This window comes from Chinchilla lanigera, unplaced genomic scaffold (genome assembly GCF_000276665.1).
Source record: "Chinchilla lanigera isolate Chin_1 unplaced genomic scaffold, ChiLan1.0 scaffold00009, whole genome shotgun sequence".
Classification (NCBI taxonomy): domain Eukaryota; kingdom Metazoa; phylum Chordata; class Mammalia; order Rodentia; family Chinchillidae; genus Chinchilla; species Chinchilla lanigera.
In genome coordinates, this window is record NW_004955410.1 from 17,442,679 (window position 1) to 17,459,483 (window position 16,805).

A 16,805-nucleotide genomic window follows, 5' to 3' on the forward strand; every position below is an offset into this window, starting at 1 on the left:
TTTTTTTTTTTTTAAATTTATGGTTTATTTTTGCTGTTGTTTAAATAATGCAAGGTTTCCTCTTGAGATTTTTCTATAAGGAATGTCCAAAAATAGTAAAAAAAAAAAATAAGTAAAAATGTATTTCACCAAAATTTAAGTCATTGTAGTAGACATTTCTGTCATTATATGCTGAATCAGGAAAGTAGTGAAGTGCTAGCTATGGATCTGCCTATGGTCACATGGTATCCTGACACAGTGATATTTTCATTTTACCACGCGTCAGCTGTTCATTAGACAAAGCCAAGAAATGTTGGAGGCAAAACACATCCTTATATCCATGTTGTCTGTCGAACGGAAGCCACCAAAATAATTTAAATAGTTCTCATCTCCCATTTCTTATTTAGTCATTTATTGATGCAATTAAGTGGCATAAGATACTGGAAACAAAACAAATGAAATAAAGTGTCTGGTACTTAAAATATCCAGAAAATGAATGAGAGAGGAAATAATGGAAATATTACAAAGAACTTACTGAAGTGATCTGATCATAAATTATTAGAGTGATTAAGAAGGCAGTCAAAAATTTAGATGATATTTATCAGTTTTAAATGTTATCATCATTCAGTGGTCATGACTGTCCAACTGTTTTAATTTCTGCAATTTTATTTTAGGTTTTAAAATTTGAGCATATTTAATGTGCTGTAAGCACATGAATTTCATAATGTTTCTCAAATCATAAGTATAATTTAAATACAACCAAGTGCATTAAAAATTTCTTCCCCATGAAAATAAAAATATACTTTTAGAAATGAACTAAATAAGAATGTTGGAGTTTATATGCAGAAAAGCTGCCTTACATATAAATTCATAAACAGTAGCTATTGTATGTACATTTTTAATTAAACACTATAAAATCCTCAGTATTTCTATAAAGGCATTCACTAGTCAAATTCTCTTCTTAAACTATACTTCTCCATAAATTGCCTTTAAGATGTCTTTCTGAGTCTCATTAATAAAAAAAAAATCGAACTCAAGTACCAGTTGAGTTCTGAATAGATTAGGTTCTCCATCTAAGAACCAGAAGAAACGCAGATGCCCAAATCTTATGTTCTCACAGCCTTAAGGGTTAAATTTTTGGTGTTTTGTGCAGCACAAATGTCTTTTTGAATCTTGGCTTTTATGCTGTCATATGATAACTGCCCAATATGTATTTTTGCATTCCTTAATTTTTTCTTTTTTTTTGTGCACAGTTCTTTTTAAGAATTGTTTTCTCCATTTATATCAAACTGCAACTGGGGGCTGGGGATTTAGCTCAGTGGCAAAGCGCCTGTCTGGCAAGCGCAAGGTCGTGAGTTCGGTTCCTGGTACCGGAGAAAAACCAAAAAAACCAAAAAAAAAAAAGAAAAAAACAAAAAAATCAAACTGCAACTGGAAACTAGTTTCTTATTTCTTATTTTAAGCGTTTTTCTTTTTCGTTAAGTTTTCAAGTAATAGCCATTTAAATAGCCTTCTTCCCCAGTAAGGTTTTGGCATTATAAGTTCTGAACAGGTTTGTGTAATAGGGACTAATGGTAGAATTTCCCATAATCCGTCCAAAAGCTGTAATATCAGGCAATAAATGGCTTTCTTTGTCACACAATAAGTCAACTCGTTTTTTGAATTGTTCATTTAATTAACAAGAGAAATAGTCTACATATTTTTCTTATCTAATAAGCAATCATTTGCACATATTAAGAGCATAGAGTAATAAATCATATTAACACTAAAAATTTTTAAAAATATAATCTGGATTGGACAACAGGTTTGGCTGTGTTTTTACTGTTCTTATCACATCTTAGTTTTTCCTCTCATTACATAGTACTCACCTGGGGGGAAGGAGGATTTAAATAATCCAAAACTTAGTGTGATTACCAGATGATTTAATGAAGTAGATGAACATGAATGGAACAAGCTTGCAGAAGTATTTATATATACTAAGGAGAGAATATTGCAGTGGTAATTAAAAACATTCCTTAGTAAATTCTGATGTTAATTTCTGAATACAACGTTTTGTCCACTAGAAAATTCATTGGCACTTTTTCTCCATGGGGTTTTCATGTGTATGGAGGGCTATAGCAACTTTTCCCCTCAGTTTGCAACTTTTATTCATGCCCAAATCCCAGGAATCTGTGAATAGGTTGTCTCATAAAGTAACTTGGTATGTGGGATTAAAAGAAAGATCTTGGGATGGGGACATTATTCTGGGTAAAACATAAACATACTCACAAGTATCCTTATGAAACAGCAGGAGGAGGAGCTTTAACTACCACAAAGAGAGTGTCTGACTGGGGAAGGAGAGAGTGAGGAGCCAAGGAAAGCTGGCAGCCTCTGAAAGTGGAAGCAGCAAGGATCCCTTCGGATCCTCCCACAGGACCCAGTACCATGGACATCCTAGTTTGAGCCACTTAAGGTTCATTTTGGACTTCCGATCTCCAGAGCAATAAGAGGATCCATGTGTGTTATTACTAGAGTTGTGACAATCTGTTTCACTACCTATAGGAAATTAGATCTATAAGATCCTCCATGGTCTGAGAAAAATGCTCTGCACTGTCGGTTTTATGGATTTTTATTTTGAAGCATAACTCAGGAAAAATCACTTTTCATTAGTTATTTGGAATATCACATTCTTTGTTGTAATTAATCTCTTGGATATTAATATGTCATCCACAAGAGGCAAGCACACACTAATAGAGATGTTTCTATTAGTTTTTTACCTATTAAAAAAAGACAAATTTCATGAATTAATTTCTATGTTTAAATAGCCAATTCAATTAGGAAATTCAAAACACAAGAATCTTGCAGAAATCAGCTGCCAGATTTATTAATCTACCTGAAAATAAAAAAAAACATAAAATCACAACCAAACAAAAGTAGAATAAAATAGAACTTAAAAAATCTTAGGTACATTTCCAAAAAGAGTTTATAATGCAGTATTTCAAATCCTCCAATATGTAACTGGAAATATATTTAAAGTTGGTCAATTGCTTAATTTAGTTCTGTGAGTCACTACCTTAAAGAGCAATATATATAGTTTGTCCTTAAATATCATATAATTAATACCATTAATTTCTTTCATACTCACAGACCAGTTCTTTCTCACTGACTGACTAGGACTACCATATTAAAAAGAAATAAAAGAAAGAAGTGAAGAATCCTTAATACGATTTTTATTTAGAACATACTTTAACAACCCACTTAAAATTTTTCCTTCAAATTAACCAAATATCTCAATCATATATCTCATTTCTCTTTCCAATAGAACTTTCACTGAATATTGTTCAATCTGTTTTTATTCTAAGTGCTGGAAATGGCCACATGAGTATAGTGGGGAGGGGGTGCTCTGATTTTTAAGGCATACTTTATTAGCCCAGGAAGGGCCAAATGACATATGATGTGAATGTAGAACAATCATTGAACTCACAGGTTACATACACATGTTGACATTGGAAAGTTATTGTAGGAGTAAATGTGAATAGTATTGATTTTGGTATATGGATTTCCCAATAACTGTTCAACTTAGAGAAGTTGCTGTGAATGGGTAGCTGGGGATAGATTTTAAAGTGTCCTTCCTGTGCTCATCATAATATGCTTTCATAGGTTTATTTTGGTTTTGTGTTTAAGTTTTTAACATTTACCTAAGAACTTTTGCTCCTCTAGTATATTAAAGGGGTGAAAAAATTCACATTACTTTCTTGAATCTTTTAGCAAGTTATTCAGTGATACTGTAACACGATTCACTTAGTTTCTCAGAGTGGATGGAATACATACTGCTTTCTATACTTCCTCCAAATGTAAAACAAAACAAAACAAAACAAAAACAAAAACAAAAAAGCTTTGAAACTTGAAATCTTTATGTCTGCTCTCAAACAATCTGGTCACATTTACAGGAGTGTCCAAAACGAGATGATGGATAATATCAGTGCCAGCACTATGTCATACAGCAACTTCTTCGTATTCTTACTCTTTGACAGTTTGTAAGTCATTTTCCACTTCACCAAAAGTTACAAAAGTTTCCACAGTTTCCCTTAGCAAGCTGAAGCTTACTCTTCATTTGTCAATGTGCATAAAAGCTGCTTATAGCATAGCATGGCGTAAGCTATTTTTTAAGCAATAAATGGTTTGAGTCATCTATTTTGTCCTGAAATGCTATCTGCAGTTAACTGCATTGCTTATAAATGGTCATAGTAAATTCAGCATGAAAGAGAATATTACAGAAAAGACAGCAGCAGAAGCATTAGCATTATCTAATATTTATATATGTTATCAACATAACACAGCAGTAAAACGTTTAAATGCATATCAGTGGGTACCATGTCTAAAAATTACTATAGTACCTATTTAATGTAGTGGATATTTCTCTTAAAGAGTGCTTGCTGTAACTAGAACAGCATAATATGTGATTTAGTACAGTTAATTCTTATTGATTAAATAATGTATTTATGTACTGAAGGAAGTGAAAGAAGACAGAATTTTTTTTTTTTTGCTTCATTGTGATCCCAGATTTAACACTGAAGTGAAGAATCCAGAGGACAATAACATCATTATTTAACTAAAATGGGCTTCAAAATTTTTAAAAGACAGTATGACTTCTATCTAAACAGCAAGGTGGCACCAGCTGCTTGTGATGCTACTGGCCTGTGACTCAGTTCAGAGCCAGAGTCCAAAATGTGCCCCTCGTTTACAGTGATGAGAATTCCTCAGTTCAGAGAGAATCGCCCATTTTTATGCTCATCCTCTGTGAGTCATGTGTAAAGCAAAACAAAACAATGGCAAATGTAATCAGTTGCTAAATACCTTTGTACAAGAGGTGCAGAAACAATCCTTTCTAACACATAAACTGCCATTTACAGTAGATTTTTTTTTTGTATGCCTGTAGAGACTCAGAAGTGGTGGGGGAAAATGCCCAAGGCAAATAGTCTCCAAGTGGATATTTACACAATGTGAAATCAACTGTACCCTACCCAGAGAAAATGAAGATTATTTTGTTATTATGAAATCAAACAGACATGAAATAGCTTCATCATACCTAAAACCTGTAGAACCCTATCCCAAGCCTAAGTAAAAAGTAATCCCCAAATCCCTCTGCCCATTCACCTATTGTCTTCCTGTTACATAGAATAAATGTTTAGATTACTCCCACCCACCCTCAAATAAAGTGCGCAATCCATGGCAGACCATAGAATAATGCAACAGGAAAAGCCCCTTTTTGTATTATTATTTAAAAATAAAATACAAACAACAAAAATAAAACAAAGATTGAAGAGAATTCAGTGATTCTCTGCATCTTGCAGAAAGAGGAGAAGAGCAAGGACACCCTGCAGGACAGTCGCTTTGTCAGTACACATAGCCTTCATTGTAGGGGTGGGGGTTGCAGCATCCCCCTTCTGGCATGTAGGCCATGCTCTCATCAAAGTGAGACAGAGGCACCGTGTCCTCCTCATTGATGTGACGTTCCATGTCTGTCTTCAGCAGTGGTCGCTGATTATCCGGAAAGGCCATGGAGAAAAGCGCTTCTGGATCACACACAAATTTGTAGACATATCTCTCTCCAGCCACCTGAAGACAACACGAAAGAGAAAAAAACACATCCTCACCATCCCCAGGTAGGGAGGGGTTGGAAGGTGGGAAAAAACAAGGGAAAGCGAAAACATGACTTAATATACCGGAAAGGATGGATGACAAAATGAGAAAGCAAGCAATTAGTAGTACATACAAACCAAACACAGTAGCCTTGTGGAATAAACAAAGGTTCGAGCAAGGCAAATACAAAATGCTGACCTTGAGTAATAACTATTTCATTTCACATATTGCTGCAAACTCAGAAGTTTGCTTGTTTTAATGTAAAAATGAGCTTTACATTTTCATTTTGAAAAAAGATCAAACACTTTATGCAGTCATTTCATATTGGAAAGGTTTTTGTTTGAGGGTAATAGTTATTCTATAAAAACCTGTATCTCTAAAGATTAGTGTCTCCTTCTCAATATTACGTTTCTGCACAGCTATAAAAATTCAACTTTCAAATTTTACAGAAAAATATGTTTTATTCTTAATAAGACTAGACTAGTGATTCACTGATTCTCAGGGTGCACGTTCTTCTTCATTTTTACTTATTTATTTTTTACACTGTGTAGTCTCATGTAAAAATCCAAAGATATATGGCCTTATTTAAATGAAAGATGGATCAAGAGGATGGCATTATCCTGGGTACATCACTTTTAAAAATGAAGGCGAGATACATTAGACAGAACTTAAGCATGTGTGCAAAGTGTCAAGCTGAAGCAAAAGGTGTAAAAAAAGTGAAAAGAATCAAAAATATACACTGCATAGAGAGGAAATGAGAAAAAGAATGTGACAACTCTGTCTAAAATAAAGGAGACATAGTATAATTTATAAGGAATGACATACCCCAAACTTAAACTCTCAAGAGTGATGCTTTTGTAGAAAATTATAAAAAACAGAATGAGACAAATATGCTAATATACTTCCCATTAACAGACAATATTGAACTGCTCGATACCCAAGAGGTTGGTGCACAAACACAGCTCTTTTATTAACTTAGGTAGTAACCGTGTGTGTAGCTTAGAATTTCAGAGAGCTGAAAATTACTCAACACCTTTGTGTTCCTCTGGGTTGAAGGCATTGTTACTCTGTGGTATGGGGAACAGTGACTTCAAGGTTTATAAGTCACCTGTATAAGTTTAGGGGAAAAGGAGCAACTGCCAACGAACCCTGCTCCTCTGGGTACAGATTTACATTTTCAGCCCTGATTTAAATAAGAGGAACCACTTTAGCAGATCCAAATAATCGGAATATTCCTAAACATAAAAGCACTGACTTTCAGTAATGTTTATGATTTTGGATATGTCTCTTGAGCTGCCTCTTGGTTCCTGATCTTGCAAAGTGGAGAGAGAAATGGCTCCGTGGAAAGCTGGTTGTGACACTGAGACAAACACTTCTGCAGGAGAAAAGCAAGCACCTTGGCATAATTCATTTACTTTAGTGGTTCAGGAAAAGGAAATTAATTTCTTAAAGGTGAACTGGTAAAATGACCATAGAAATAAAAAAAGGCTAAGTCAGAAACAAACTGAAATAATAAATCCTAGTGTCCTTTTTTTTCATTGTTCAAAGTATTTTGTCAGGATAAAAATAAAATAAATGGCCCACCCTCCTCTGAGATATCTGTAACCTATTTTGTTTTGTTTGGGACCATAGAGAAGAAGATATTTGCTGTAGTTACTGGAACGTTTTTTGTCTGACATGTTGATACTGGCTATAATTAGAAGTGCTGTGGTAAATGAAAAACTTTCACCATGGGGGATTTAAATATATACTACATTCTCAACATTATAAAATCTGTTCAGGACTCTCCCATACTGGTTGTTTCTCCCTATTTTCTTCTTGAATTAACTTTAAGGGGTTACCACTACATTTATTGGATTGTGTTAAATGTAAATTGAGCTTACAACAAGAGCTCCCTTCCCAAAAAAGGAAATGATGTCTTCCATTATTAATAATATAATAAGTACAGTGTTGTACATTAAGAATGCCCAAGTTGCCACACTGAGATAGAAAAAACAAGAGTCAGAAGTAAGCAGTGAGATATCTTGTAAGCTCTGCTATCAAAGCCGAGATATTTCAATCATGCTTTAACTTACAAATTTCAAAAAGTAATTCAGGATATTGGCTACAGAATTAGAAATGGCAGACTAAGCAAAAAGAAATAATGCTGCATAATTAAGTCATCCAGAAAACAATTGCTGTCAAAATATGGGTATGTATTTTTCTAGGCACTTTTTAAAAATAGAAGTACAGACTTTTTTTATAAGGTGCAATAAATATTGCTCTACTCTTTCTTATTTCTTTCATAATTACTGAAATTAATTAGCAGTTTTAATTTGTTTCATATTTTAAAGTAGATGTTTTTCTATCTTTTCATTTTTTTGCATACACGGCATATATCCACATTTAAGTCAATGCGTAAAAGTGACCATATCAATATATTCACCTACACATTGAAATGTGGAATCCCACATCATAAATTTTCTTTAAAAAAGGATGGCATAGTTTTTCTCTGCATGACTATACTAGGATTTACTTAGTCATCAGAAGGGTACATATGTTAACAGTTAGGAAGAAAAGGGCAGAACATTCTAGAAAAAATGCAGACAATGCCTTGGGAGAATCATGGATATGTCCAGAGACAGCAAGGCAAGGGCCTGCATGTGTGAAGAAGGACAAAGACAGCCCTTAGCATCATCAGGGGCCTGGTTGGGTACTAGCTGCAGGTAGACTGCAATTATATCGTACAGTGACGTCCTTTGGGTCTGTGGTACATAGCATTTTACTGTCCTGCATTAACTGACAAATGAATCATAAATAGTTTTCTTTGGCAGGTACAGCCTAATAGGAACAAATGGGAGGAGGGACAACATTTTTAACTGTCGTTCAAGATCTGTATCACCATTCGACAGCCTTCTGCCTTATTAATTTATTAAAATAAGAACATGTATAAATGAGGTAATGGATGAGACAGGAAATAAATGGCAAAGTAAAACTGGAAATATGTGTAGTAAGTTTGAGAACGCTTCAGAATATTTAAAACCAGGCATCCTAGAGACCTTTTACAACCACTGCTAGTTTGAAACTTCAGTGTCCCCAAAAGGGCCATATGGTCAAAGCTTGGTCCCCAGCATGCTGATATTGGTAGGGGGTGGCACCTTTAAGAGGTGGAACCTAGTGAAAAGTCCTTAGATCTCTGAGGGCATGCTCTCAAAGCAGAGAGGGGACCCAACCTCTCCAATTTTTCTGTCACTTCCTGACTATGGGAAGAGTGTGTTTGCTGCTGTTGCCGAGCTAAACACCCAAAATAATAGGATGGATCATAAACTGAAATCTTCAAAACTATGACCCTTTTCTCTATATAAATTGGTTTACCTCAGGTATTTGTTATAATTTGTTATAGTAATGGAAGCTAACTCCACCGTTTCTTGAGAGCTAAAGTGGAACTAAGGGTATTGGAATAATTTTTAGCTCTCTATGAATGCTCCTTTCAGTAAGGGGCTTAACAGTCAAGACACAGAAGTCACATATGCCACAGCTCACACTGACTTCAGGATACGAGTGTGCTGACAGCTGCCATATATGTGAGGCTTTCATTGTGCCCGGCACCATACAAAGCATCTCAGATACATTACTTTATTGAATAATCACAGCATCTTCAAAAAGGTAAGATGATCACTGTTTAGTAGGTGGACAATCTTTTCAAGAGGATGGTGAGATGAGAAGCCGGTAGGGACACAAAACTCAAGGTAGCACTGCCACTACCACACAGTGTGGCCCAGGGAAAACCCTGAACAGCTACTGGGAAGGCTCTGCAAGGATCTAGACAGAGGAAAGGCAGGAGCAGCACGTATTTGAAAGTGAATACGGTGGGTGAAGATGGGAGGAAAGACAGATGATCTCAGGCCTGAGATGGCAAAGACAGAGGGAGCAGACGGCAAACAGTTACATGTGCTGACGATGAGGTTCAGGAACTGGGGAGAAGAATCTAGGCCAGCCTCACCTTTTACAGACTTTAAAAGCCCTAAATTCTAAACTAGAAAATTGCAGCACTGATTCCATGCGTTCTAGAAATCACCAAGCTAATTGTCTATGATAAGTTTCGTGTAGAATATGGACTCCTTTTCTTTCTGGCATCACAGTGATGACATAAAAATATGCCAGGATCTATAACATGTAACTATATTTACACCCTCCAAAATATCCAAAGGGTACATAATAAAATGATAATGTCCACAAGAGGTAAATCATAAAAATCAAGGTAATTAAAGTTGAAACACATGCAAGCTTAAGAACATAATAACAAACATCTAAAGTTTTTATCTTTAGTTGTTCATCACTCCCTTTAAACGTTATATTTTAAGTATAACCCACTTATTTTATCTGTAATTTTTCTAAAAGATCTCCTTCCAAATATTAAAGGAGCTCACTTGAAATAAAACATATTGATCTTTGTTCCACCAACGTAATAAGATCAAATGTTTATTTTAAATTTTGAAATTTTTTTTAAAAGAATAAAAAGCAATGGAAAGGATACAGAATTTCAAAACAAGATGATAGGAAATTAACAATGGTGATTATATCGCATATTGTTATCTTCAAACTAGTTGCTCAGATTATTTTATTTTTTTTTTTATTTATTTTTTTTTGTTTTGTTTTTGTTTTTTCTCCGGTACCGGGAACCGAACTCACGACCTTGCGCTTGCCAGGCAGGCGCTTTTGCCGCTGAGCTAAATCCCCAGCCCCGCTCAGATTATTTTAAATAAGTGGTTGGGTCGAGGCCTTTATATTTAAATGGTCACAACTAGAGACCATACTCATAAGTGAAATAAATCAAACATACATGTGCAAGCACCGCATTGTTTCACTAGTGTAAAACTTGAGTTAATTTAAACTCGGAGGTATGATAGACACTGTGAAATGATAGGAAACCACTGAAGAGTAAAGGGCTTCTGGGATGTGGGAAAAGAGAAGGGAAAGAAGGAGAAATTTTGTATGTACGTATATACAGGATAGTTAACATGGTTGTTCTTCTGTCTTCTATTTCTATGCTGAAAGAAACTGTCAATGAGTCTTTGGTTGACCAGTATTGCATGTTTATATCTGTTTTCACGAGAAGCCACTTTGAAGATATCAATATGTAATACAACCACCATTGTTAATTCCCTACCACTTTGTTTGTAACTCTGTGTTGTCGGTATTGTGCTTGTGATATGTTGTAAAATGTTGTATGTCTGTTAATGTTTCCCTCCTTTTATCTTTAAAATAAAAAAAAATAAGTGGTTGGGGATATTAAACTGTCAGATACTGAAATCAGGCAAGATATTAGGCAAAAATATGCGTTTTTCCTAATGAGAACAAAAAATATCAGTTTTTAAGTATCAGAACATCAAAAAATTAGTCTGTTTCTTTATTTTCACTGGAATCTATAAGCAAAAGCATTTTAAAATGCATATAATTGTAGAGAATGCAGCAAAATAACAGCTTCTGGAGATATAGAGATGCAATATCAATACTGAAACAACCTTTATTTAAAAAACATGTGCTCCAAAGTGGAAAGCCTATTACTTCGTATATAATATTATTACACATTTGTCTACAGTATTCATGAATTTATAAATAGAAAAGCTTGCAATACAAAAATCAAGAGCTAAGCATTTGTTAAAATGAGTGAAAACCTTGCTTCAGCAATGTCATAATATGCGGCTTGTAAAGTATGACGTACGGATTAATGTGCAACATTTCCATGAATTTTAATGCTGTATTAGCTGCTCACCTTTTGCATGATTCCTTTCTCATAATAATAGCGAAGTGAACGGCTAAGTTTATCATAGTTCATAGCTGGCCTGTTTTTCTGAATGCCCCAACGCCGGGCCACCTGCCACCGAAAGAGAATTACATTATAGTGGTAAGTATTAACTTAGCATATTTCAGAAGAAAATGGTTAATTAAATAATTACTTCTCAGCCCATAAAAACATGTCCAATCAAAGACATAAGTAAAGTTAGAAAAGCTACCGTGATCTGAATTTCCTGTGTCCTGGTTTGCTTTTTAAACCAGGCATGCAGTGATCATTCTGAAGCATCACAATAGAATTCTTTGTCACTATTATTTTGGATAAAAAATTAAATGGAAATAAGGGAATGTGTTTACAGCAGAAATGAAAAGACTACAGTTCACCAAAATGAGGCAAATTTTCCCATTTGGGATACACTACCTGGGTTTTCCTTCTTAGTTTTACAGACAAAACTATAGATGAAGAGGAACTTAATGATGTCTTTATACAGGTGCTTTATTATGATAAACTAAAGAAGAAGAGATCCTACATTACTATGTCAGAGGATAAGCAAGTGACAGTGGGAGTAGCAGAGGAAACAGTATATAAATTAATAAACTGAACTACAAATAATTTGTATCGCCTGGAGCGGCATCAGAATAAAATTGTAGCTAATATCAAACTGGAGAATTAAGCATTCATTTAGAGAACAGTAATTGGATGCTAAAAATAAAAAGGAAGTAGAAAAGGTCACCATGTATATGAGTCTACAAACAAAAATCTCTAAAGCAGAATGTCCACTTTGTTGTTTAGTAAAAACCCTCAGAAGTTTTAAGCACAAGATTTTGGTGGAGTAGTGTTTCAGGCTAAGGCAGAGGTCATCAATAGGGATTTAAAAACACACCTCCCTCTCCCTCACCGGCAGGCTGGGCTAGCTGAGGAATTGTGGAAGGTGGAGCAGACAGCTTCTGCTCCCCAGCTAAAGTCATGTTCTCATTAACTTCCATTTTTATTATTCTGAGCAAAAACTGCCGCTGCCATGCAAACGCAGGTAACCCTAGGATAGCATTATCTGATAGGGCTTGTGTGGTTCTTCATTTCCTTGAAATTCCAAGTTGTTGCTTTGTCACATGTACTAAAATAGCTCTTCAAAGAGAGCATTCTGTCTCTCATTTTACTAGCAATAACCTGTCTCCAAGGTTTGTTTTATTTTACATTATTTTTTAAAAATGCCTACTCTTACTATTTTCTCTCTACTTTGCCTTCTCTAAATGAAAATACCACATGCTTTAGCCATATGTATCAGTCAGTATTGTTTTTTTAAGAGTCAGAGAGATGTGAAATAACAGGGACAAGATTATATCCAAACCAACAATTGCAGCCGCATATACATATTGATTTTCCAAAAATAAAATTTATTTTAATATAAATATTCTAAGCAGTTGTGAGATGAGAAGGGAGAAAGGTGGCAATAAGAAATTAAAGCATTTTCTAAATAAAATATCTTTCAAAAACTTAACAATGGGCATTTAAGGAATCTTTAATAAATATGGCAGCTGAACAGCATGTAAACCTTGAGGGGATGTGAATATAAATTATTAATGTCTCTTTAGATTAAGCAACCACCTAAATACTTATTCATTTATAAACGATTCTTTTCTAGAAACTCAGCAGGATTCACCTAGAAAATAAAATACTAAAAAAAAATTCAAGGTAACATTGTGGATGTCTCTAAGGAGAGAATTACTATTTTTTAAATGATATAAAGAAAGTGGTAGGTTTACAGAGTTTGGTTGTTATGATACCAGTTAATTCTCTCTCTGGGGTTATTAGTGTATATTTTTTTAAAAAAAATGAATTCTTATACTTGCTTCTTCACAAAATTCTAAGAAATGAGATAGCAATATGCTTAGGATATACAGACAAGAAAGAAGTTTAAAATTGACAGGGAACGTAAATAATTCCTAGGGTATGTACACCACCCACCAGCTAAAGGAGTACCCTCAGTGACATCCCAGCATCCCTGAAAGGCAAGGCATATTTTTAACGAGGAGTTCATGAGGCTGGGAAACCCTTATAACATTCCTTCAAGTGAAAACTTTGGCTTTAGTGAGGAAAGTAAAAAAGACGTTAACACTATGGCATTGGGCCTGTTGTCCACAGAATTAAAGAGGACCATGTAACAGTTGAAGTCTTACTCCTCTTACTTTTAACTTGATTTAATCAACAGTGAACCCACAGAATACAAAACCTTCCCGGTGCTCAACAAACTTGAATATTATTGGAAGACTCTGACACCATGTGGTACAGATGCCCCACTATATTAGCAATTGTCCCTGAAGTAAATTCTTAATGTTTTCAATTCAAAAATAATTATCTCATTATCTCGAAGACCTTAAAAAAAGAGATGTTAAAGATAATGCATTTGCTAACATTATCCAAACACAATGCAAAGATAATCTGCCCATGTCTGAAGACACAATATCATTTTAAACCTCAGGCTGAACTAGGAAGAAATGGAGCTCATAAGTAATTCTAAAACAGCGGGACATCTTTCAGGAGTTGTACTGATCCACATACACAGAGATCTGCTGTGTAGCAGAAGGTGGAGGGAGACTTGGCTACACAGGCGAAGAAATTTCACAAACCTTTTCCAAATAAGAAGTTTTAATAAGACATCACAATGACTGCCTGATGGAAGCAATTGCAACAGTGAGTGATGTAGCAATAAAATACGAGATGTTTCATTTTGAACAAAAGCCTTCAGAGACATTCAGTGCTTATTGCACAATTCCCGTCTACTTAGTCCCCATGTGGAAATGGTCTACAGGCTCTAAATTACCCACACTCTTTTTACTTCATGAGTCTGCTACACAATAGTTGTCAAAATGTCAGTTTGTTGTATGGAACAGATGTAATTGCATTTCTTCCTTGCATTAAAAAAAAAAATCACAAGAACTCTGCATTTGAATGGATCTTAGTGGTCATCTGGTCAAATCTACTTATTCAAACTTGATCATCCAAAAAGTTTATAGTTACTCTGTAAGAATTTAATTATTTGCAGAAATTTTACTCTTCCTAGTGGATCAGGAAGTACTGACATAATTCAGTAAATGTCTCTTGTCTTAATAAATACATGACAAAAATAAAAATGTTATATTTCTGCTTAGTTTATTTTAATCACAGGTGGAGGGAAATAACTGTTTAACTGATGCAAATCCCTGTTGAATATGGTCAGTTCCAGCATGAATCAAGTCTTGTAGTGATTATTAAGATCTTCCACGAGGGGGAAGGCACACATTCCCATCACGCTATAGGGCTTTCAAATTACTCTGTTAAATATTTCTAGTTTTAATCTGTTAGTGCTTCCCATGTTTATGGTTCTTTCACCATCATTTAAGTACAAATGTGAAAAAAGAAAAGCTAATGCTCTTTGACAGCCAAATTCTTTTTTCTGTGCACTATATACATTTAGACATATAAATATGTAGTTCACACTAAACAAGAGGCATTTTCAATTTTTGATACAAAGCTATGCCTATGTGTGTGTTCATGAGTTTGATGTCTGGCAAGAGAGATATGGCAAAGACAAGCCTCTAGTGCAATGAGAGTATTGATACAAATGGAGGAAGCTTAACTGCTCTAATTAGACTTTTTATTTCATGTTTCTTTTAATATCTTTTGAAACAGAAAGTATTTGCTAATTTATGTGACTTTGTCTTGTGAACATCAAATTGGGGCATTTTACCTGATTTTGCTGAATATTTTGTTTAATAAACAAAAAAATATTAAGATGTAAAGGCCCAGTAGCCTAGGCTCTAGAGCTCCAGTAAATGTGTTTTGGGTTCAAAAGTATTTCAGCCTTATTGATTTTTTTTAACATTGTCGAGGTGTTTAGATTCAATAGCCGGTAGTATAACCAGTCATAAGCATGTTAGTTGAAAATCTTCCATTGCTTTCCTGACTGATATGAACTAAAGTCAATTTTAAGCAGAGAAAGTATATTTAATAAGACCAAAAAATTTCATGTAACAGTCACCTGATATAGAAATCCAATATGCTATTGATAGGCTGTGCTCCAGCCTTACAAATCTCATTCTATGGAGAATAAAACTTTAACTGAGCATTTCATCAGGGAAATACTCCATTGTGTGTGTACTGCAGAGTGGGATGAGGGAACATTTGAACACTTGGTTGAAAGTGTGTTCCATGTACACATGTTATCTCTCTGCAGCATCTTTCATTTTGGTCCTTTCTTATGTACTACGGCAACATTTTAAACTTCAGTGCTGTCTTCCAGTGGAGGATATGCAGTCTCACTGACTTCAAACAGATGTCACTAACAATCAAAAGGAAAGAATGTCTCTACCGGGCCTGTGTCTTGTAAAGACACAAGGTCTGAAAATTTTCCACTGTGGCCCTTACATGTCTTCATCCCCGTAACAGCTGTTCCTCCCCTCACCCATTCTGCACATGATTTTGGTCCTCAAATGTTTCTCTCTTATTCTCTTGATAAAATCCAGATTGTCCAAATAATGACTGCTAATTCAGAAGAAAAATTCCTCCACATCTAAACTAGTTGGACTTGGGCAGACCTCCCCACTCTGCCTTAAGAATCATAAAACTCCTGCCCCCTCCAAGTTAGATGCTCCTTTGGAGACTTTTCTGAACATAGACTTTTATGCTAAAGATTCATTTTCTTCAACATCGGTTCTGTAAGATGCTGTTCAACTGGTACTACCACATGATAAATCAGTGATTTTAAATAATTTTAAATTTTCCAGCCCTCTTCCTAATTCAAAAAGTTCCTGTAAGGTTTTCACATTTTTAAAAGTTACATTTTGGCATGTGAATCAAACATACCGGTTTGATTATCTTATAACATATCTAACTTTCCTAACTGAAATCTACCAAACCAACCTCTTCAGGCTCAATCAGTTTAAATTCCATGCCTCGACCAGTCCAGGCAATAAAATGAGAATTTGAAGGGTCGTCCAGAAGAGCTACCAAAAACTGCCAAAGCTGAAGTGATCCTCGCCTCTGGTATGTGGGTCCTTCCCGGTACATTCCTGGCTCCTGTTTGATGTCCCCTAAATTTAAAAAAATGTTAAAGTGTCTATTAGCAACAATATTATGCCATTTATGTAAAAATTCTCATTAACTTAGTCATTCAAATGGTTAAAGACAACTACTTTTTGGGTTTCTTTGAAATATAAATAGGGACTTGTAATTATGCAACTGAATATAAACTAACATTCTATACAAATATATATATATATATATATTTCAGGTCTACTTATACACCTTGTGTAGAGTAAATCCACGAATGTCACTGACTTATAAAAATTTTGTATATGCAGTAATTCTTTTAGCATCAAGTATTTAAAACATACTATCTAATCATACGTCTTTGCTTTTATTGTTAATGCCATTACTCACTACTTTAAGC

The 16,805-nt window shown here is 34.8% G+C and overlaps 1 protein-coding gene across 5 annotated transcripts in view; it reads right to left on the bottom strand.

Annotated features, from left to right (window-relative positions):
* Positions 1-2,817: 2,817 nt before the first annotated feature.
* Etv1 (ets variant 1) overlaps positions 2,818-16,805 on the bottom strand; it is a 90,361-nt gene continuing 76,373 nt past the window's right edge. For all 5 annotated transcript variants that reach the window (XM_013510660.1, XM_013510659.1, XM_013510662.1 and 2 more), the window contains 3 exons: positions 16,277-16,446; positions 11,357-11,458; positions 2,818-5,577 (listed from right to left, as the gene is read on the bottom strand). In XM_013510660.1, coding sequence (XP_013366114.1) covers positions 5,356-5,577; positions 11,357-11,458; positions 16,277-16,446 — 494 coding nt within the window. In that variant the 3' untranslated portion in view covers positions 2,818-5,355. The remainder of the gene's footprint in view (positions 5,578-11,356; positions 11,459-16,276; positions 16,447-16,805) is intronic.